Here is a 24,141-nt window from a genome sequence, read left to right on the forward strand (position 1 = left end):
GTAATTGTTATTGCAATTGTCTGTATGGTCTTATCTGGACTTTCTCAGTAGGAAGAACAAAGGAGAAAGTTCAGGACAAGTGATCCAAGCTTGCAGATACCACTGCAGATTTCATTGGTGAGAACTTTGTCATGTGGATATATGGAGCCCTAGGAAATCTGAAAAGTCTTTATTGATCACCAGGAACACAAGAAGAATTGAGGAAGGCACTTCTGCCATACTGGCTAGTCATTGCAATACCCTCCTGCTACCATTAACTATGACTACCTGCCCATTGGCATTCCCAGAGCACCACTCTGGTCATTCTAACTTTAATAATCCCCACATTTTTCCTTTGTGTTTCTCTCCCTTTTTCCTTCTCTGTCTCTCTGTCTCTCTGTGTGTGTGTGTGTGTGTGTGTGTGTGTGTGTGTGTGTGTGTGTGTTAACACTTGTGTTGATAGCCCAGGGAATCTTGAATAGTCCGTCTTCCTGCCCCAGAATTAGGGGTGCTTTACAGATGTGCACTACCAGATTCAACTTTCCTTTGATTTCTTTTGTATTATAAATTCCTATTGTATTTCCTTATTTCCTAGATATCCATTTATTACTTACTTACTCATGTAAATTCTAGAGCAACTGTTTAAACTCTAGAAGCTTACTATGTCCTTAAAGTCTTATATCACAGCCCTTTTTGAATTTATTATTATTTTTTAATTTAAACATACATACACACACACATATTAGTGGCAATTTTGTGGCTTGAACTCAGGGTCTGGGTACTGTCCCTAAGCTTTCGTTCTCAAGGCTAGCATTTTACTTCTTGAGCCACAGTTCCTGGATCCAAAGCTTCTGGCTTTGTACTGGTTAGTTAGAGATATAGATCTCATGGACTTTCTTGCCCAAGCTAGCTTTGAACTGTGAACCTCTGATCTCAGCCTCATGTGTAGCTAGGATTACAGACCTGAGCCATGGGAGCCTGGCTTAGATACTTATTTAATCAATATTCTCACTTCCAGAAAGGTAACTTATTACTAGTATTACTAGGATTTTATTAGAACTTTATTAGAAAGGGCTCAGATCTCTAAGAGGTTAATTTTCTTGTTTAATGATAATGTCCTGTAATTCTTTGGGGCACCCTGCTACTGACTCTAGTTTTCCTTCTTTGACTCCAAAATCTTATTTAATTAAAGTAGGTGTGAAATTAAATACATGCTTTTGAATTGTGACTAGAAAATGGATCCTTATTTCTCTCTTTACAAAAAATAGTGTTTAGAAAAATCACAATTTTCCTTAGTTTGAATGTTAAGAGGGGTGATATTTCAGAAATTTATGATATAAATTTTTCTGAAGCATAAAACCCTGGGGGGCAGTTTTGTATATATTATATATGATACATGTTTGTTATTTCTTCTTTTTGTGTGTTGTATGTATGTATGTATGTAAAATAACACATTCAACTCTTGTTTTTGAGTTTTATAATAAAATAAAACAGATTCATGAAGTATATATAGCATAATTATTATAAGGTGAATGCCTTTTGTGAGTTTCATATAGGCCAAGAAATAGCATGCTATGAGATTTGCAATAGAGCAAAATCTTGATACATAAGGCCATATAATGTGAAGCTAATTGAAAGTACCTCCAGGATATTGAAACAAAAGCCATATAATGAATGATGGTTGTCCTTAATGTACTATGTTGTCTCTCATCTCCTTTGCTGTCCCTTGGTTATCTCATATTGGTATAGTATCTCACTTTTTTTATCTGATATATTGAATTTATTTGTATTTGGATATTTGAGATTTGATAGGGAAGGGGGGAAAACCAAGACGGGTGGGGGGTGTGGGGGGGGAGGGAAATGGGTACCAAGACATGTGAAAGGGTATCAATGTATGTGAATTAATGCACCTTCTATCTGGCAAATATCATGTAACCCTTTTACTAATTACAATAAAAAAATTATTAAAAATTAAAAAAAACTAAAAAAAAAGAAAAGAGAGACAGAGGTGCAGAGAGAGAGACAGAGAAAGTGGTTTTGGAAGTTAAATGTCAAGTTTTATATCTCCATGAAAATAATAATATTCTGTATTTTAGTTAATATTATTTGTTTCCAGTTCATTTTCTTGCCATTACTCTAAGAAATAATTGCATTCCCAGCTCATATGTATTTTTTCATGTGATGATTACTGTTAGTAAGTTTTCCATAATAAATCTTCTCTGTTCTAGTCATAAAAACAAAAAAAAAAGAAATAGCATGCTATTTCTATTATATGTTATAGTATATATTATCATGTATATTATGTAATATAGTGTAAAGGCAGTGCTATAGTACTATAGTACTGCCTTGCCTTTTTTTATGGTTTTATCATGCAGGTGTTCACGTCTAGAACTACCGTTAGTTTAGCATTCCTCCCTCACTCTTTCCCTCCCTCCCTTCCTTCCTTTTCATGTGGCTTGCACTCTGGGCTTGGGTTCTGTCCCAGAGCTCTTCAGCTCAAGGCTAGTTTTCTGCTGTTTTGAGCCACAGCACCACTTTTGGTTTTCTGGTGGTTAATTGGAGGTTAGGGTCTCAAGGACTTTTGTGCCAGGCTGGCTTTGAACCGCAATCCTCAGATCTCAGCCTGCTGTGTAGCTAGGATTATAGGCATGAGCCATCAGTGCCCAGCTTGCACATCTATCTTTATGCCTTCTAAGTATCTTAAACCTTAGGTTTCCCCTTCCATACTTTTCTTTTACAATTTATCTGTTGAACAAGTGTTGGACTTCTTGTTATTTAGTGTCTGGATTTTGGTGATTGCATCCTCATGGTTCAGTTGAACTTGTTTTTCTTTGAGTAGGAAATGGTGTTAATGCTATACTGGGTTACAGGGATTTTTTACTTTTTTATTTTTATTTTTTGGTGCTGGTCCTAGGGCTTAAACTCAGGGCCTGGGCATTATCCCTGAGCTTCTTTTGCTCAAGGCTGGTGCTCTATCACTTGATAGTACAACTTCTGGCTTTTTTCTAAGTAGTTTATTGGAGATAAGAGACTTTTCTGTTCTGGCTGCTTTCAAACCACTATCCTTAGATCTTAGCCTCCTGAGTAGTTAGGGTTACAGGTATGAGCCACTAGCACCCAGTTTGGAGGGATGCTAATTGCTACAGAATTGCTATAGGTAATTATTTGGAAACTTTCTTCAGTGATGAACATGGAATCAAATACTGATACTTCCAATACAAATTCAGTTACAAAGGTTTTTACTTACCTTTTTCTGAAACAGGATTTTGCTTTGTAGCCCAGACTAGCATCAAACTTGAGACCCTTCTGCTTCAGCCTCCATAGTGTTGGGATTGTAGGTGTTACTTTAACTTTTCTGTGTTATAACCTTATCTCCTTTATTCCATAGAGGGAGTTCTTGTTCCTAGAAACATCAAGCAATGATAGAATTAGAGTAGATCATAATTAATAATTTTCTTTTATCTGTGTTATACAGAAAATGTTCTTAGTTCTGCCACAGCACTAGTACTGTTCCACTGCTTCAGAGCCCTGAAAACTAATGAATGCATTTTTTTCTTTGTAGACTACCCCCACTCTTCCCTTTTCTGGTGGCAGGGATTATGTATAATTGAAAACTTGCAGATTGGAATTCTGATAGATTTTAGATGGTATATGGAGGAGGAGGAATACTTTTAAATTTGTTAGGTGACATACTGGGTTTATAGTTATATTTCGAAGGATTTGTTTGTTTGTTTTAACTTTGGGCTTGAACTCAGGTGTCTTTGGACTTTTCTCAAGGCTAGAGCTCTACCACTTGAGCCACAGCACCACTTAGAAGTTTTTCTATGTATGTGGTACGGAGGAATCGAACCTGGGCCTTCATGCATGCTAGGCAAGCACTCTACTACTAGGCCAAACACCTGGCCCATTTAGGTTTTGTTTTGTGTTTTCGTTTTTGTTGGCCTAGGACTTGCTTGAACTCAGGGTCTGGATACTGTCCCTTAGTTTTTTTTGCTCAAGACTATTTGAGCCACAGCTCCACATCCAGCTTTTTGCTGGTTAATTGTAGATAATGGATTCTCCAACCCTGGCTGGCTTTGAACTGTGATACTCACTCAGCCTCTTGAGTGGACAGAATTACAGGTGGAGCCATCAGCAGAATGTGGTTCTTAACTGTTACAGAATTTGTAGGAGAATGATACTGACACTTGAGATTCTCATGAAAATTCCCCGGCAAGGAAATGGAGATGTTTGGAATTGTGGCTGTTGCTTCTTTTTGAAATTAGACATTTAAAAACAGGTGTTTTTGGGGTTTTTTTTTTGGCCAGTCTTGGGTCTTGAACTCAGGGCCTGGGCACTGTCCCTGAGATCTTCAGCGCACTCTTTTTTTTTTTTTTTGCCAGTCCTGGGCTTGAGCTCAGGGCCTGAGCACTGTCCTTGGACTTTCTCAAGGCTAGAGCTCTACCACTTGAGCCTCAGCACCACTTCCGGTTTTTTTTCTATATGTGTTACCAAGGAATCGAACCCGGGTCTTCATGCATGCTAGGCAAGCACTTTAACCACTAGGCCAAACTTCCAGCCCTTCAGCGCACTCTTATCACTTGTGCTACCACTTCCAGTTTTCTGGTGGTTAATTGCATTAAACTGCAGGGCTTTTGTATGGCAAAGGACATGGCTAGTAAATTAATTAGGAAGCCTACAGAATGGGAGAAGATCTTCACCAACCATACAACGGACAAAGGCCTCATATCTAAAATATATCTACAGCTAAAAAAATCCAATCTCTCCAAAGCTAATCTCCAAAGAAACAATCATCCCATTAAAAGATGGGCCAAAGACTTAAAGAGAGTCTTCTCTGAAGAAGAAATAAAAATGGCCTATAGACACATGAAGAAACGCTCAACATCTCTGGTCATAAAAGAAATGCAAATCAAAACAACTCTAAGATTCCACCTCACTCCAGTTAGAATGGCCAGGATCAAGAAAACGAATGACAACAGATGCTAGAGGGGATGTGGCCAGGAGGGATCACTACTACACTGTTGGTGGGAGTGCAAACTCGTACAACCACTATGGAAAGCAGTATGGCAGTTCCTCAAAAGACTAAACATAGAACTCCCCTATGACCCAGCAATTCCACTACTAGGCATTTACCCAATTGTCCAGAAACAAGGACATACTAAATCCAGTAGCACAATGATGTTCTTTGCAGCACTATTTACCATAGCAAAAATATGGAACCAACCCAGATGTCCCTCAGTTGATGAGTGGATCAACAAGATGTGGTATTTGTACGCAATGGAATTCTGTGCTGCTGTCAGAAAAAATGACATCGCCCCATTTGTTAGGAAATGGAAAGACTTAGAAAAAAATCATATTAAGTGAAGTAAGCCAGACCCAAAGGAACATAGGCTCAATGGTTTCCCTCATTTGTCATAATCAGTAGAAACCTTGGGCTCTCATAGCAGAGATTTGCAACAGAGCAAAAGCTAGATGCACAAGGCCATATAGTATGATGCTAAATGAAAGGACCTCTAGGATATAGAAACAAAAGGCATATAAATGAGTGATTGTTGTCCTTAATGTACTATGTTATCTCTCATCTCTTTTGCTGTGCCTTGGTTATCTCATATTGTTATAGTATCTCACTTTGGTATCTGATATATTGGATATATTTGTATTTGGTTATTTGAAATTGGATAGGGAAGGGGAGAAAACAAGATGAGGGGTGGGGGGGGCGGAGGGAAAGGGTATCAATGTATGTGAATTAATGCACCTTCTATCTGGCAAATATAATGTAACCCTTCTATTAATTACAATAAAAATATATGAAAAAAAAGAATCTCAGGGTCCTGTCTTTCATTTAGCCTCATCATATATGGCCTCATGTATCTAGGTTTAAATGAAAGGATCTCCAGAATATGGAAACAAGAGCTTTATATCTTGTGATTGTTGTTGTTGTTGTTTGTTTGTTTTGTTTTTGCCAGTCCTGGGCTTTTCTCAGGGCTTGAGCAATGTATTTAGGCTTTCATCAAGGCTAGCGCTCTACCACTTGCGCCACAGCACCATTTCCAGCTTTTCTATGTATGTGGTATTGAGGAATTGAACCCAGGTCTTCATGCATGCTAGGCAAGCACTCTACCACTAGGCCAAACTACCTGCCTGTGATGATTGTTCTTATTGTACTGTGTTATTTTTCTTCCTATATTGTTACTGTATCTGACTTTGTTACCTGACATATTGTATGTATATATATATTTATATATTTATTTGTTTATTTGAAATTGGAGAGGGAAGGGGGAAAACAGGATGATTGGGAAGAATTGGGGGAAGGGAAATGGAACAAAAACATGAGAAGGGATATCAATGTGTGAGAAGTAATGCACCTACTATCTTTCGAGTATAACTGTACCTCCTTTATACATTACCATAAAAAATAATTATATTAAAAAAAATCTCAGAGTCTTTAGTGCCCGGCTCATTTTGAACCATGATCCTCAGATCTTAGCCTCCTGAGTAGCTAGGATTATAGGTGTGAGCCACCAGTGCCTGGCTTGTAAAAGTTTTTTAATGATTAATTTTATAATCAATGACAAGGCAAGAATTGGTGGTAAAGGTAAAGAACAGATGGGAAATAACTCTAAAAAGGATGCTTTAGTTCTCTGCATAGTGGTTCCTCCTGAATGTCTGAACACAGTGGACCCTTAGGCTAAGAAAATAGACAACATCTTATGCAAGAAAAACAGAAGACTGAGGTGTGAAACCCTGAGGGAAGCCAAGATTTAAGAGATGAGTAGCAGAAGAGGAACCCTATCTTGTCCAAGCAACCTGATTTAAGCATTAAAGTAGTGGAGCCTAGGGAAGTTCTCAAGGAGAGAAGGGTAATCTACATCCCTCTTCCACAGAATGGACCAGTTAAGAGCCCTTATCTCAGCATCACCTGAAATGCCAGAGGGAGAGAAGAATGATGCTAGGTCTTATCCAGGATATCATCTCTAGGGTGGGAGGCTGGAGAAATTTGTGTGGACTCTGCCTATGAATCTGAGGACTCACTGGACTGAGGAGGCCTATAACCTGAGGGTAGAGTGCTGCATTTGTGTGGTTGAGCAGAGCTCTGGATTGAGGGCTGGGTGGAAACTTTGGAGGTAGCCAGTGTGAATGGCTCTTCTACAGTGCTTCTTACAAAAGCAAGAAGAGGGTAGAGAAGGACTTGGGGTTGGCCCAAGGACTTGGGATGGTAATTATTGATCATGAATACTTATGATAATATAAGAGAGATTGCTTGCAGATGGAGAGATTAAAAACCTTCTTACTGGTGGGTGACTGAGGAGTTCAAGCTGTGCATTTACTTTGTTGTTGCTAGAGTGATTACTTTTTGGAATGAAATATATTTTTGTTCAATGACAGAAAGCTTGATCATTATCACAATGGATTAAATCTTTGACTTATTACTACTTTAACATTGAGACAGCACAGGCACCCAATTTTTCTTAGTCCCTTGTTTTCCAGATTCTTGCCAGGTGATGTGGCCCATTACTGAGGAGGAAGGAACACCCACACCCTTGAGTTCTCACAATTGTCTTTTGTCTGTTTCCATGCTGTGTGTTAAATGATAGTATTGAATGTGTAAAAGGTCTGATATCCTGTATGGAGTATTTCTCAGTTATATACACATGCTCCTAGACATACAATGTGACAGGCCCTGATAAACCCATTGTAAATGGAAAATATTGTAATATTGTATATTTAATACACTAACCTAGCTGAATGTCACAGACCAGCAACACAAATGTCTCTGGAATTTAATTTTTTTTTCTGATCAAATAGCTCTTGCACTCGTATTGCTCCTCTGCCCTGCATCAGAAGAAAGGGCTGTACTAATACTGCAAGCCAAGAAAAGATCAGAACTTGACATTCCAAGTGTGGTTTCTTCTGAGTGTGTGTCATAGATCTTGAGTTGGGGACCATCTGTACTTTGGAGGGATTCCCACATTCCCATGACTTGTGAGAACATTATTCCAAAGCTATGGATGTGGACTGAGGTAATCCTCCCTGCTTCCTCTGCCTGGTGTGTATATGAATGTATCTTTCTTTTGTTTTCAGCACCAAAATTATAAATGGATTTTATAATGATTTTCTATCCTATAGGCTTCCCACCTCCGCATACTAGTGAGAATCATGTGCTGTTTTTTGATTTTTGATTTTTTTTTCCCCTGGGGCTGTCCCTGAGCTTGCTTTTGCTCAAAGCTAAGGCTCTAGCATTTGAGCCACAGTTCATTTTCCTCATGTGTATTTTAACATTCACTCTTTTCCCCCCATTTAATACGCTGTATTTAACTTTATCTTTGCTTTAGCCCTGTTACCCAGTGTACACCTCTGGGTTTTTTTTTTTCTTTTTGTCTGTCTGTTTTTGCATGTGTGTGAGTAGGCAATCTTTTGGTGATTTACCTTTCAAGTCTCCTTCTTCCCAGTACACATCTAGAACCTTTCTCACTTCAGCCCTCTGTCTCCTTGTTGTCTGTTGTGGTTACTTGGATGCTAACCCATTCAACTTCTGCAGACCCTAGTACATGGCTCCTTTTCTTTCTCATGATTGTATTTATACTTTTGATGGATATATTTAAATGAACAGCTGTGCATTTGTTGAGTCATACCACAATTATCTGATTTTGCTTTCGCTGCTTGACTGGCAAAAGCGTATTTCAAGCTAAATTGTGAGAGAATTTCATTAATCACATTCTCACTGTGGGGGGGCAGAGTGGGGAGGGGGAAGGAGAAAAACCACTAAGAAAACTCTTTTTAAGGATAAATTAGTGATTCCATTATTTGGAGTAGGTGGGCTTATACAAAAATGGAAACTATACAAAGGTGGTAATAGTCACCTAAAGCTTTTTGATACCAGCAAAATTCTTGAAGGCAAAATTCTCTGCAGTAATTGGTGTGCAGAAAGTTTCTTGTTGGTACTCATTTATTTAAATTAATAAGAAGTTTTTTTAAAAGAGCTCATTTTCTGAAAAGACCAGGGTTGTTAACTTGTGGTCCTTGGATTTCTCGATTATTTTAAGGTTCCTGAAAAGATGATATTAGATACAGAAAGCAGTATAACTTTCTTTTCTTTATCCCCTCCCCCCCAAATGTACTAATTGCTAGCTGTAAACTCTGTTTGAGTCCCCTGGTTTCTATCAGCCAGAGCTATTTTTCTCTTGACACTTCCTCAGGGTTCTTTCTGAAGGTTATTAATAGGAATGGAGGCATGATTTTCTAAATAGTGCCAATAACTGTTAGAAGACTTGGTGGGGGGGATAATATGTCAATTTCAGAAGCTGTCTCAGAGGTCACTGGGGATGGCTCTGGGCATATCAGCTGGTGTCTGCAGCAGACATCCAAGCAAGCATTTCCAAATGGGATATTGTTCACCAGGGAGTTGTCTGGTGTACTGAGTCTGCCAGGTGTCTTTGTGTTTGGCTGGTTCTCTTGGATGACACCGTGGAAAACTGGAATCCAAGTTACAAATGATATCTTTTAATTTATTTCAAATACTTAGTCAGTATAGTACATTAAATTGAGGTCGTAGAAGCTGCTTACCTTTATTTAGTTATTGTATTGCAAGCTGTAGAAAACTTAAACTTCACCTTCTTCTCCCAAAACGCTAAAACATAGTATACACTAAGAAGTTAAAAATGAATATCTTTATAAAATATTGATATTGAAAGCCTAAAATGTGCCATGCTTGTGTTGTTACCATGCACGGTCTTACCCTCTTGCTGCTTGTATTTCAGCATGTGGAAAGGGGAGGGAGGACAACAAAATAAAGTAATAAGCAAGTGGCAGATTTTACACCAGGTTAAGTGCTTTAAAGGAGACATTGCAAGGTGATCTAATGTATGGGGATGGTGAGAAGGGCTGAGACAAGAATGGGTTTAGAAAGTGGAGGTGAGAGGAAGGGTGGCACAAAGCGTTGTTTTACTTACATCCACAGAAACAGGTTGTAGAGCCTTATATTAATGGAGGGAGAAGAGGACACAGGGAGGGATGGAGGAAAAAAGAGAAAGGCACGGAGAAAGAGAGAGAATGTTCCTTCCCTATTATATCCCTTCTATCCTATTCCCGCTACTCCAGATTATCGTATGTCTACCCAGTTAGCCTGAGAACTGGGACAACTGTCACTCCTTTGTGCCTGCAGCATCACTTGTTTAATAACAAGAGGGATTAAAAAGTCTATTGCTGTTAGGTTACATGGGAAATGTAAAGTTATGCATAATCAGAACTGAGACAGAACGAAGAGGCCATCTCTGATTATGAGGAAATGGGATTTTAAGTGGGCCCAGAGGTTTAAATCTAAGAGGTTTATGGGAGAAAGTAAATGGGATCTTTTTAGTCACTGGTTACCAAAAAAAAAAAAAATGTTCCAGCACAATTTTCCAACCTTGGGAGAAGAAGGAGTGGGTTCTAAGCAGCACTGAGGAGAATATACCTAAACAGCCAGGAGATGATGATGGCAGCCTCTCAGGTGGAACCAAGAGCCAAGGCTGTTTGGCACAAAGGAATGAAGTAGAAAACGTGGGTCAGTCTCCATGCAGTCGAGCATGTTGAAACAAAACCTAGTTTTGAGGTACCAAGAAGGCACATGGAGGGCATCAAATCATTGCACTCTAGGAAACTTTAGTTTTTATTTGGATATTTTCAAGAGGTTCAATAGTCAATTTTATTCAATAAATAAATGTTTTGGGGCTTCCTTCTTCTTTATTCCTCTTCTTCCTTCTTCTTCCTTCTACTTCCTCCTCTTCTTTTCCTTCTTGTCATGGGGCTTGAACTCAGGGCCTGAGCACTGTCCTTGGACTTTTCTCAAAGCTAGAGCTCTTGTACTTGAGCTACAACACCACTTCCAGCTTTTTACTATGTATGTGGTACCAAGTAATTGAACCTGGGTCTTCGTGCATGCTAGGCAAGCACTCTACCACTAGGCCAAACTCCCAGCCCTGGCTTCCTTGTTTTTATATGGTAGCTTAAGTTAAATGTTCCACTCAGTCAAGTCTTATATTGACCACTCCTACTTAGTTTACAGATTGTATCCCTCCCTCTATTTGTCCAAACTATGTCTTGAGGTCCATCTGTTGCAGCAGGAATGCCTATAATATAACACTTTCAGTCAAATGCCTTTCTTTCCTAAAATAATCTGTAATTATTTCCTCTAACCACAAGATGAACTAACTGATCCAGGGGCTGTTTTTCAGTTCTCTAGGAATTGTCCAAGTAGCTATTTGTTATTTGTTTATTGCAAAAGATCAAATTACATGTTAATATTCTCAAAGGAACACCCTACTAGAAACCCTCTGGCAGTGAAGTCTATATAAAATCAGGTCCTGGCAACTTGTACATTGCCAGTCCAGACAGAGTGGGGTGTTAAAAATATTTAACAGGTCATTTATGAACTGAAGGAGAGACCCTGACTTAACTTGCATGGCATGATGGCTTTAGACTGGCATTTCTTTGCAGACAGTTCATGTCTCTTTCACTCTGCCCAAAGGCTCAGGTAGTTTGCAGTAAGCTGCCCTTCAGTTAGCTCTTTCTCTGTGAGCTTGGAGGAGATCACCATTTTCACATTATCTTATGAGTTACCATGGCTTTTTTGTGTCTTATAGACAGAGTTTTCTGTCTAGAATATGTCTTGCTGAGCTTAACTTCAAACTGCAGATGCTTCAAACTAATTTCTGTTTTTATTTTGAGAAGTGAGGTACAAGAGAATAGAAGATGGGTTAGAAGTGTATGGGAATGAGAAACTCACTGCACTGTCAAACAAACAGCTTGCTTGACATGAAGAGCTTTTCTTCTAGGAGTCAAGAGATGGCCAGCGGGAGGGTGGGTGGGTGGTAGGGGAGTAATTGGAGGTTTCAAAGTATTTGAGATTAATTTTGAGGTTAGAGAAATGGAAAGAAGGTTGATTGAAAGGTGACTCAATTAACCAGGTGTTGTAAAGATTGTTCTCTGAAAGAAAAAAGGATTTTGAAACTCAGAGTTAATTAAGATAAAATATTGAGGATGAACAAACTAGACAGCCGAGCTGTTGATGGCAGGTCAGTTAGTGGACATTGTATACTATGTGCTTGATTAAAGTCACTAAATTCTGGTCAGATTTGACCTTTGGTCTGGCCTTGTATTCTTGCGTTAGTTACTTGTATGCATCCATTTTCTTACCTGAAAAACAACAAAGAAAAGGATTTCTTTGAGTATTCATCATGGAATGTTCTAGGAAGAGAATGAATTATATAATGCATATTGATCCCTAAGTGCAGTGCCAGGCTTATTAGTAAGTGCCACTACGGTTATACTTCAGTGTTGACAGACAACTAAGAGGAAGTAGAATTCCTCTAATTTTTTTGCTTCTGCCTTTTATAGTACGTAGCATTTTTTTTCTTTCATTTGGAAAGCACAGCACAAGCTGTATGAAGAGATTTTTACAAAAACATAATAGTTATGGAATAGTGATAGGAGAGCGGGTGTGGGTGGTGAGCAGACATAGGTTCAAGAGTGTCTTCATGTGGAGAGTATCAGAGTCACTTAAAACAGATACCAGCGATTGTCAACAGTTCTTTAAAACGTAGAGATGCCAGACATTTTCAAACTCAGGGATGGTAAAAATTCAATCTTATCAAATAAATTCCCTACTGAAAAGTAGTTTATTAAGTAAATTTTAGGTATTGAATTTTAAGAAACATAGGCCAGATGCTGTGGCGCATGCCTATTCCTAGCTATTCAAGAGGCTAAGATCTGAGGATCACAAGCAGGAAAGCTTGTGAGATTGTTATCTCCAATTAACTGGGAAACTTGAAGTAGAGTTGTGCCTCAAAGTGCTAGAATGCTAGTCTTGAAAGGCAAAAGCTCAGGGACAGTGAGTGCCCAGGCCCCAAGTTCAACTACAATCAGGGGAAACAGAAGAAAAGAAAAGAAAAAAGAAACATACATCTGGGCATGGTGGTTCATGCCTGTAATCCCAGCATTTGGAATCTAAGTACTATCTACATAGTACACTGCAAGCCAACCTGGACCATGTCAAACAACAACAACAACAACAACAAAACAGCTAAATTATTGGTTTGAAGCCCAAAGATCTTTTCCTAATTTTAAATCATATATAAAAAAGTGATGTTCAAAAAATAAACTTTTAGTTCCACTATTCTTGGTAAGAATGACCATTTGGTCATGAAAAATGAAGATGGCCTCAATTCAATAATTTAGGGATGCCTCACTCCAATGGTGTCCAAACTTTTGATTTTAGAACTTCTTTATAGTCTTGAAAATTACTGTGGAGTTTGAGCTATATTTATTGATACATGCTCTATTGGAAATTAAAGGAGTTTTATAAAATACTGTGTTCGTGTTAAAATACAATAAACATAATTCATTCATAAATTTCAAAACAAAAAATTGTTTTTTGGTTTTAAGGAAACTGAGGAAGAAAAGTAGCAAGTAATATCCTGCATTTTACACATTTCCATGTTTGCTTTAAAAGACACCACAGTTCTCATATATGATTGTGTATTTAATGTTACACATTATATTGGTTATAATGTATACAGAAAATGCAGAAAACCTAGCCTCACCTATCATTGCAAGAACCCTCAAAAAATTGTCATTGGGACAGGAGTGTGGGCTAGTGGTAGAGTGCATGAAGCCAGTGATTCAATTCCTCCATACCACATATACAGAAAAGGCCAGGAGTGACGCTGTGGCTCAAGTGGTACAATGCTATCCTTGAGAAAGCTGAAGGACAGTGCCCCAACCCTGAGTTCAAGTCCCAGGACTGGCAAAAACAAAAAAGAAAAGTGTCAGAGTCTCTTGGGAATTCCGGAGCCACACTTTGAAATCCACTGCCTGTTCCTGCAATACTCAGTTCTTCCGCTACAGTATGTTACTGGTGGCACTAGGCATTCTGGACTGAGAACTTATCTAATACCAAATGAAACATGCTAATGTTCTTCAGTATGATAAGTCTCATCTGCCCTTCTAACATCAAAGGCATTCAACAGGAAGAATGTACAGGTACCTGTAATGTAGGAATAATGCCTTACACATATAAATGAGCTTTTAATGAGGCATAAATGTCTAATAAGGAGATACTTAATAACTACTCAAACTGCCAAAATTCCTAACTGAAACATAAATGGGATACTGGAAATTACAAAGTATTATATGAAGTTTTCAGCATGTAAATTTTTTCCCCTCTACATAATCTTAAAACATCTGACACAAGGGAAAAACTATTCAGAAAATGGTTAGGGACCTCCTGTCTAAGTAAAAGAGTCTCTGATTAGCCAGATTACAGTGTGGATAGTCACTGAGAAATATGACCCGTTTTCTTTGGGAAAACCTGGAAAATGTGTGTGGGTGTGATATGTGTGTTATATTTGCATTGAAACAATGTAATTTAGTGTCTTCTTTTTGCCTTTCCTGACTTATTTCAGAAATTGTACATTGTGGGGAGGGGGTAATCTTTTCTGTTACTATATTTGCATTTCATTAAAGAACATGAAAAATCCAAATAAAAAAATAAGACTTTCTTTAGATCAGTAATATTTTTTGTAATGTCTCAAGCTGACCCTCTTGGGATAGAGAATATTCCCATATACTCTACTAAAAACAGACAATCACCAGGGCAGAGCAGAACCACATTCTAAATCCCAGGGTACTTTTCAAACTCCATTTATAGATCAGAATGACATCTAGTTAAGGAGCTAGCAGTTAGTTCAATTGCTAACATGTGCAGGCTTGACACCAAGTTCGGCACTTTCTTTTCTCATGACAATTTTTCTAACGGTTTAAAGTCACAAATACTTTGCAGTATATTACAGAAATAATTTTGGTATCTGTCACAGATTAACCAATATACTTTACTTCTATATTCAACTTTTAAAACTATAGGAGGATCTGGTTCATAAACATGAAAGATCTACAGTTAGCACACAATTTATTTATTTATTTTATTTTATTTTATTTTTTGCCAGTCCTGGGCTTAAGCTCAGGGCCTGAGCACTGTCCTTGGACTTTCTCAAGGCTAGAGCTCTACCACTTGAGCCTCAGCACCACTTCCGGCTTTTTTCTATGTATATGGTACCGAGGAATCGAACCCGGGTCTTCATGCATGCTAGGCAAGCACTTTAACCACTAGGCCAAACTCCCGGCCCCAGCACACAATTTATTATCCACATAAAAATAATGGGAATATTATCAGAAAATTCTCCAAAATGTTCACTTGGCTAACTTAGTGACCTAAACTCATTTGGTATAACTTAATGGGCAGAAGAGACACTAAGCATTGAATGAATGGTGGCCAGTAAGCAATACTGACTTTTTCCTGAAATGACTTCATATATTTAAAGCTGCTGTGAAGCATATTAGCTTAGGGACTTGAATTGTCAATATTTTTTTCTGCCTTCTAGTTTGAAGCTTAAAAGATTGTGTTAATGTTATTGTACATATTGATAATTTGTGGGTGTCTATTTGGGGGTTTGGGCCTTTGTTGGCTGTATAACATGGAAAATATGGCAGTGGTGATTGGTTTGCCATCACCTGAATTTACCTGTGGGAACTAAAGTTGTGGAGATGGTAGATTTTTCAGTTTTATTTGTTTGTACGTAGGGTAGGGGACTGCTAATTCTCTAGATTTTAATGTAAAATTAAATTTTTAATTCAAGGAGAAATCCACTTTAACAAGAATTAAATGGACAATTCTTTTTTTTTTTTTGGACAGGGTAATGTATATAGGGGGGTTACATTACATTCGCCAGATAGTAGGTGTATTATTTCTCACACATTGATACCCCTTCTCATGTTTTTGTCCTCATTTCCCTCCCTCCCACTCCCTTCCACTCATCTTGTTTTTCCCCCCTTCCCTTACCTATTTCAAATACAAACATATATACAGTATACCAGATAACAAAGTCAGATACAGTAACAGTATAAGATTGACCAAAGGACAACAAGAGAAGAGAAATAACATAATACATTAAGTACAACAATCACACAAGATAAAGCTCATTCCCATGTTCTAGAGATCCTTTCATTTAGTCTCATTCTATATGACTTTATATATCTAGGTTTTGCATTATTGTAATTCTCTGCTAGGAGAGTCCTAGATGTATACTAATTATTACAAATGAGGGAAACCATTGAGCCTATGTTCCTTTGGCTTACTTAATATGATTTTTTTTCCAAGTCTTTCCATTTCCTTACAAATGGGGCAATGTTATTCTTTCTGATGACAGCATGGAATTGAGATATCATTCTTTTTGATGGCAGCATAGAATTCCATTGTGTATAAATACCACATCTTCTTGATCCAATCATATACAGAGTGACATCTGGTTTGGTTCCATATCTTTGCTATGGTAAATAGTGCTGCAATGAACATCATTGTGCTAGCGGCTTTAGTATGTCTTTGTTCCTGGACGTTTGGGTAAATGCCAAGTAGTGAAATTGCCGGGTCATTAGTCTTTTGAGGAATGGCCATACTGCTTTCCATAGAGGTTGAACGACTTTGCACTCCCACCAGTGTGCAGTAGTGATCCCTCCTGGCCACATCCTCACCAGCATCTGTTGCTATTAGATTTCTTGATCATGGTCATTCTAACTGGAGAGAGGTAGAATCTTAGAGTTGTTTTGATTTGCATTTCTTTTATGGCCAGAGATTTCGAGCAATTCTTGAAGTGTCTATAGGCCATTCTTATTTCCTCTTCAGAGAAGCCTCTCTCTAAGTCTTTGGCCCATCTTTTTAATGGGATGGTTGTTTCTTTGAAGCTTTGTTTTGGAGAGATTGGATTTTTTTAGCTGTAGATATATTTTAGATATGAGGTCTTTCTATGTTGTATGGTTAGTCATGATCTTCTCCCAACCTTGCTAGCTACGTAAATGGACAATTCTTTAACAAGAATTCAATGTTCATTACTGCTTTGGCAGTAATGAGCTAGCAAGAGTATAGATTTGCTGTTATGGAGTTTTAGTAGCAGATATGTTCAAAAGCACCATGGGTATAAATTATTAACTGCAATTCTTATTAAATGTGATTCCTTCCTTCCTTCCCCTCCCTTCCCCTCCCTTCTCCTCCCCTCCCCTTCCTTCCTCTCTCCCTCCCTCCCTCAATCCCCCCTCCCTTTTGTCATGGGACTTGAATTCTGGGCCTGGACAGTGTCCCTGCACTTTTCAGCTCAATGGTAGTACTCTACCACTTTGAACCATAGTGACACTTAGTCTGGTGGTTCATTGGAGACAAGAATCTTACAGACTGAGGGAAATGGGGCTTAGCTCTCATCCTCCTGTGTGGCAAGGATTACAGATGGGAGCTTCTGGCACCTGGCAACTGTGGTGATTTCTGTGAGTGTTAACTTAAACAATGTAGGGAGATAGGTAGTTGAGGGTTTAGCTTCTGAAAAATGTGATATTTGATTCTTTTAAGACCAAGTAAGAACTAGCAAAATCAGACCCAAAAAGAAGGCCCAGCCAAAGAGGTATCATACTAAGGTCCAAAGAGACAGAACTGAGCTTGGATGAATGGAGTAATTGGGGCTAAGAGATGGCAGGTGTGATGGTATTGGGAGTTGGGATTGGTGATCATGACGACAGACAAGTGGGAAGAAGATTTACCTTGGGGTTTTACCAAGTGTTGGTAAGGTGATGTTACAAAATTTTGCAACTGGCAGTTTATAGAGCAACTTTTGGTTACTGTTGAGACAAGTTCTTGCTATAACTCTGGCTTACTTTGGATTCACAGTCTTTCTGTCTCAACCTAATAATGGAGATTTCAGATGTGCTCCACCACACCTAGCTAAGAAATTTATTTTTATATTTCTAGATGCTAGAGAGTTCAATAGCATGGAGCTAGCATCTGTCAAGCATGTGATACACTAAAACATGGCAAAGAAAGGATATCAATGTATGTGAATTAATGCACCTTCTATCTGGCAAATATCATGTAACCCTTTTACTAATTACAATAAAAATATATATATAAAAAACATGGCAAAGAGCATTGCATGGTTAGACCAAGCAAGTGTGCTAGTATGGACTTCTCTTCTTCTTATAAATGACATTTAAAAGACCTAGAGAAGGTCAGAGAGTCTCTGTCCTCTTCTTCTAATGCCACTGATGCTATCATGACCACATTGAATCCTAATTTTTTACCCAGAGACTTCCATCTTCAGACATTTAACAAATTGGGGCTCAAGGAAATAAGTTTTGCAATTCATGAATTTTGGGGGATAAGTTCCAATTATAGAATCAAGTGTATTATTTTTTGAGGTAGATCATGAATGCTAAAAGGATGGTGCTAACAGAAGAAAACCAACATTGTTTTCCTCTGCAAGGGAACATAGATGATATTGAAAGAGCCAGCTACTAGTTCTGAGAGATCAAGGTGACAGATTTGTCAGTCTCCAAAAAGCTCCCAGATAAAGAGTAAGTCCCAGAGAATGTAATTAGAGATTCCCTCCTTGAACAATTGTTTGTTAAACTTGTCATTTAAAATATGATGTAAACATAAAAAAAAAGTTCCCAGAAAAGAACTATGCAAATATGGAAAAAACAACAATAATAAAAAGAGGTCTCCACAGTTTTGTATACTTTAAACCATATAAGTCCAGGTGCTGGTGATTTATGCTTCTAATTCTAAGCTACATAGGAGGTTGATATTGTTCATGGATCAAGGTCAACTATGGCAAAAACGGATTTCAAGAAGATAAGTCAAAAGAGGTCCACTCCAAGGATGTTGTAAGATTTTTCCCTTTGCTTTGAGGAACGACTAAGAAGCTTTCTAGCCTCTCATCAAGGACTCTACCATATTTTTCTCCTATTCTTCCAGGAAATGGAATCAAATCAAACCACCATCGGATTCCTGATATTCTGGGAATTACTGTAAGGGAAAAGCTCCTAACTTAGAAAATGTAGTTTTAGGCCAACATGAGCTTTGAAATTTCTACCCAGTATCTTACCCATTAGTTGTTGGAGTCCTTCTCATAAGTCTAGGAGGGGGATAAGATGGCGACGGAGCCCACGAATAATCTTGGGAACACAGACTCCAGAGACCAGACTCTTGGTGCAGATCTAACTTTATTTTAGCAAATGCACTGGCTAAATACAGATGAGCAGTGGCCACCACATCAGCAAATAGGGACCTCCCTGAATGCGACCGTCAGCCAATGGTGTCCTGAGACATGCCCCGCTCGCCTGGAGTATCCCAGGGCTCCTGCTCCAGGCGGGAGTCGCCAGGTGCCCTCTGGCTCTTGACTGCTTGGGTCCCTGAGTGTGTATGTGCTGAAGCACAGGTGGCAAGCAGCAAGGGCTCCCACACCACTAGATAGGAGTCCCCACAATGTACAAATAAATACACCGCTTTGCTACAGATAATGTGTAAATGTTGTTGTTGCTTTATTCTTTTGGTTTGTATAAGGAGTTATAATCATCTCCAGTGAGTTAAAGGAGAAGGAGACACAAATCTAGTAATCTATCTTGAATTATTCAATCTCTTATCTTTAACATCATATTAGAAGAGTATATCCATGCCTCTCAGGGTTTTTAATATAGTTTTTAATATACTATATTAAAATATTTTTCTTGATAGAAGATAAAATTCAAAGCTAAAATCTTTGGGAATGTGGTTCTTTTTTTAGAAAATTTTATTGTCGGGGTGATGTATAGAGGAGTTCTTGACCATTATTACTCCTTCCCATGTTTTTCTCCCACTTACCCCCTCATCCCTCCCACTCATTTTGTCTTTCCCTTCCTTTCCCTATTGGGAATGTGTTTTCTTCAATCTTCATTCTCTTCCTTTTCTAGATGAGTTCTTCATAAGAGGATAGGTTCACGGGAAGTGTCCTTAGAAAGAACTAACTTAGAAAGGATTAACTCCTTAAATGACCTGTTTCAGCCTGTGAAAGGACATAGATTTAAAGGTACTAAGAATAAGCAACATACGTTGAGGGATATCTAAAAATGTGTTTCAGTAGTCATGTGAAGATGATATGTATAATTTCATATCATTGTGCAGTTCTTTGCTTATGTTTCTTCTTCGTTTGTCCACAGTGGTACAATGGTAGATGGAGTGATGATTCTTCCTGTGCTAATGATGATTGCTTTTCCTTCCCCAAGTTTGGAAGGTAAGTAGCTCACAAATCTTTAGGAGTTAATGTGTTGTGAAGTGTGTGGCTTGGGGCAACTAGTCAGTTCTTAATCCTGTCATGCTTAGTGTATCCTTTTTTATAATGAATATTTGGCAACGTCCTTTGACTAGTTTGGAGAACAATTCTGATACATAGTACCAGTTTTTCAAAATATATTTTTTCATATAATACCCATTGGAAAGTAGAAACCAAGAGGATATTTTACAATTACAATAAAGTGATATTATGAAGTTACACTGAATTCTGTCCTGGTCAGGCATGCACACTGGAAGACCTGAGACAAACAGTGCCCCCAGTTTTCAGTTTTACTTTTCAGAGCTTTAATTTTCCAGGGTTAATCATGGCTCAGAAATATTAAAAGAGAAATTCTAAAAATAAATAATTCTTAAATTCTAAGTAATTTTTTATTATAGTAGCATGTAATGAAATTCTTATAGTGTCTTATTATATATATTAGTATTATTATTCTGCTTTTATTATTGGCTGCTGTTTATTATTTTCTGTGTCTAACTTAATAAACCTTACCATAATGAGCCATAGAGGAAAAAATAAAACCAGCATTTTCAGGGTTTGCTGTTATCTGTGGTTTCAGGTATCCCTGAAACATCTTAAAAAATATACGCCAAAGAAAACAGGACTTATTATTGCATTTACTTATGTAACAATCTGTTATAGCTGCAAAAATACAATTGCTAGTGTTCTGTTGGTAACTTAGTTGTCTTCCTGTCCTAGTGTGTTCAACAATTGACTTTTCTGAAATTAAAAAAACAAAACAAAACAGGGAAGTCTTGGTCCTCATAATTTGGATGTAAAATGAGCCACTTTGTACTAACTTATTAATTCATAGCTTGGCCCTGTTGTAGGGTATGGAGAACTTCAGAAGCAGGGCGTACTTTGTCTTCTCATTATTGAGACCTTGTGGGACCACTACACAAGGGGTTTGTGGGATCCTGCCTTTCTCTTTGTCTTTTGTACCTGACTTGATAGAGGAACAAGGTCCCTCTTCTATGTGTTCCTTCCATGATAGACTGCTGCCACAGCCCAGAGCAACATTCATGGGCAGAAAGCTCTGAACTGTAAGCCAACATAAACCTTATCCTTTATCAAGTTGATATTTCAGGTATTCATTGCAATAATTGGAACGTGAACTAATGTGCCTTCAATGTTTATAGTAGTTGTAATAGTTATAGTTTATTTATATCAAAACAGTGTCATATTTGCCTTGTGTTTTATGCATAGCATGTATTAGGTTACTTTAATTATGCGAAGTTATTCCTGTAAATGAAACAGTCAAAACTTGTGGGGACCCAGGCTATGCCTAACACCATTTGAACTGCTAGAATACAACTTACCAGAAACTGAATAGCACTTTAGTAACAAATCTTTATTTCTCATACTTCTGGAATGAGTACACTGGAATTCCAAGCAGATTTGGATTTTGGTTTAGGCCCATTGCTTATAAGAGGCACATTTTCTCATTATCTTCATGGGGGGAGGGCAGGAGTAACCCTAGTCATGAAGATCTGCACTTAATATCTCATTACCTCCCAGGCCCACCTCCTAATACTGTCACCTTGGCTGTTGATACCACTGAGACATTTCAAGGCCTTGGGTGTTTCTGGCCCTTTCAATAGCTCTTACCACCCATGATTTTCAAAAATTTACTTAGAGGAACTGGTATTCCTTTTGAAAACTTTTGAGGACCACAACAGTAGATCAAGAGGAGGTGGAATATAGTTATTCATAATTCTATCCACTTAGAGGTAATTGATCTATGACTTTGTAGATTTATGAAATATAAACTACCTTGTGTAATGGGCCATGCCCATTCTGTTTTATACAGGTTCCTCCTTGGAGAATGGTGTGTACAATGGGGCAGAAGACTAAAGATCTTATTTATAAGTTCTTTGGGTTAAAGTGGTCTGCTTTATATAACCAGTCAACTTCCAAGACATGCAGTCAACACTACGGAGAAATCAGTGTTTAATATAGTAGAAATTCATTTAGCTGTTTTTGCTATATTTTAAGTTTGTATTACTTGATCTGCTCTTATGATTTCTCCATATTCGTTGACTTGTATGGTTTCATATATGGAAGCTATTCACAGGTATATAGTACTTGAAATACAGAGAGTAGGAGTTGAGATATCTGAGAGTATGAGGGACAAATTGGGTTTGAAGACAATAAAAATGTAAAGCTTCACCTGTTTCATTTTACTATTGTGAAAAAGTTTAAGTTTATGTAAGATACCTACATTTTGTTTATTTTGGATAATGCTATCAGATACTAGACGAGTAGTCTTTAATCTGAAGTTGTCTAGACTGCTCTAAGTAGTGTTGTTAAAGACATTGCAATAGCATAACAGTTGTCAGTTAGTGCCAAGAACATTTGGAAACTGGATCCTGACAAGGCAATGTTGAAAGAATAAGAGGAAGAGAATTTATATTAAAGCAGAAAGATTGTTAACAACTGTTTACAACAATCTGTGTTTTTTTTTTTTTTTTTGCCCCAGTCTTGCCTCTAGGAGATACTTGACAATAGTCTTGCCCCCAGGAGATACTTGACAGTTTCTAAAGACAATGGCCCCAACAAGTTTCTAAGATTTTCTCCCTTCTTTAAAATTACTTGATATATATATATATATATATATATATATATATGATAGATAGATAGATAGATAGATAGATAGATAGATAGATAGATGCAGTGGCTCATACCTACAATCCTAGCTAATCAGGAGGCTGAGATCTGAGGATCAAGGTTCAAAGCCAGCCTGGGCACTAAATTTTGTTACACTCTTATATCCAATTAACCACCAGAAAACTGGAAGTGGTACTGTGGTTCAAAGAGGTAGAGTACTAACCTTGAGCTGAAGAGCTCAGGGACAGCACCAAGGCCCAAAGTTCAAGCCCCACATCAACCAAGAAAAGAAAGAAAAAATAAAGCAAAACAATTTTTCTAGAGAATCTTCAACACCAAATTCCAAACTCTACCCCTTTCCCTAGGCATTTTATCTGTTCTCTGTGTTATTAGGCAGTGCCTTTGTGTTTGTGTTAATAGCATAGATGGACATGTGATAGAGGCTAGATAGAAAAGAAGAAATTAGGAATGAAGTACAGGTAGATGATGAGATGGCAAGAAAAGGAGGGGTAAGTGAAAGAATGGGGAAAAGAAAGGTGGGGAAAATGTCACAGGGCATCCTTTTCCTGCTTCCAGCTTTCCGGTTTCACACAAAGAAACAAGCCATTCATTCTATGCTGATGTGGAAGTGAATTTCCACTGCAGTTTTTCTGTTTAATATGTCATCAGTCCTATGATGTTTACAGATAGGGACAAGAGGGTAGGAAAGAACCTATCAACTTAGGGTTGAAATGCTGTGTGTTCTTTTAAAAGAACAACCAGTTGAGTGTGCTCTAAGTGAGAATGCTCTAATCATAATAGTACTGGCTATCTTCCTTCTTGTAACTGTCAGTTGTATATTCTGTGAAAAATGCTTAAGTTGTTTTTTAATATGTTTGCAAGATTTTTTTGACAAAATAGAAAACCCTATTTGTAATGGACTCTAACATACTCAACATTAGTTGTAGAGGAAATGTGAAGTACAAAGTATGTAGGAGAAATAAATTACAGGGCAGATAACAAAATTATTCTTACTAGCACTGTAACCATCTTTATAGTTTAAAAAATAGACCCATATTTCATGTTTACAGAGCAGCAAAGGCATCTTAGTAATTATATATCATATGATATTGTATGCCACTCTTGGGGCATAAGTAAAAATCATGGAGATATTGTCCTGATATAGATTTTTTATATAATTTAAGTGCATTAAACAAACACATAAACAAAGGTCAGATATGGTGGTGCACACCTGTAGTCTCAGCTATTCTGAAGCGGAGATGGGAAGGGAGCTTGAGCCCAGTAGTTAAGGGAAAGTGAATGCATTACCCAGAGACCCTGCTACAAGCAAGCAAGCAAGCATGGAGGAAGATTGGGCAAGGATTTAGCTAGATGG

General features: G+C 37.9%; 1 protein-coding gene across 2 annotated transcripts in view; it reads left to right on the plus strand.

Moving 5' to 3' along the window:
- The window catches only part of Acvr1 (activin A receptor type 1), a 123,068-nt gene that overhangs the window by 52,547 nt on the left and 46,380 nt on the right, over positions 1-24,141 (plus strand). Inside the window, exons 1-2 of one of the 2 annotated variants that reach the window (XM_090342800.1) lie at positions 19,870-19,898; positions 20,029-20,102. In XM_090342800.1, coding sequence (XP_090198926.1) covers positions 20,036-20,102 — 67 coding nt within the window. In that variant the 5' untranslated portion in view covers positions 19,870-19,898; positions 20,029-20,035. Of the gene's footprint in view, positions 1-19,869; positions 19,899-20,028; positions 20,103-24,141 lie in introns of those variants that run through there. The other variant, XM_090342799.1, reaches the window with a different exon arrangement.

This window comes from Megascapheus bottae, chromosome 12 (genome assembly GCF_031878675.1).
Source record: "Megascapheus bottae isolate mThoBot1 chromosome 12, mThoBot2.hap1, whole genome shotgun sequence".
Taxonomy (NCBI): Eukaryota; Metazoa; Chordata; class Mammalia; order Rodentia; family Geomyidae; genus Megascapheus; species Megascapheus bottae.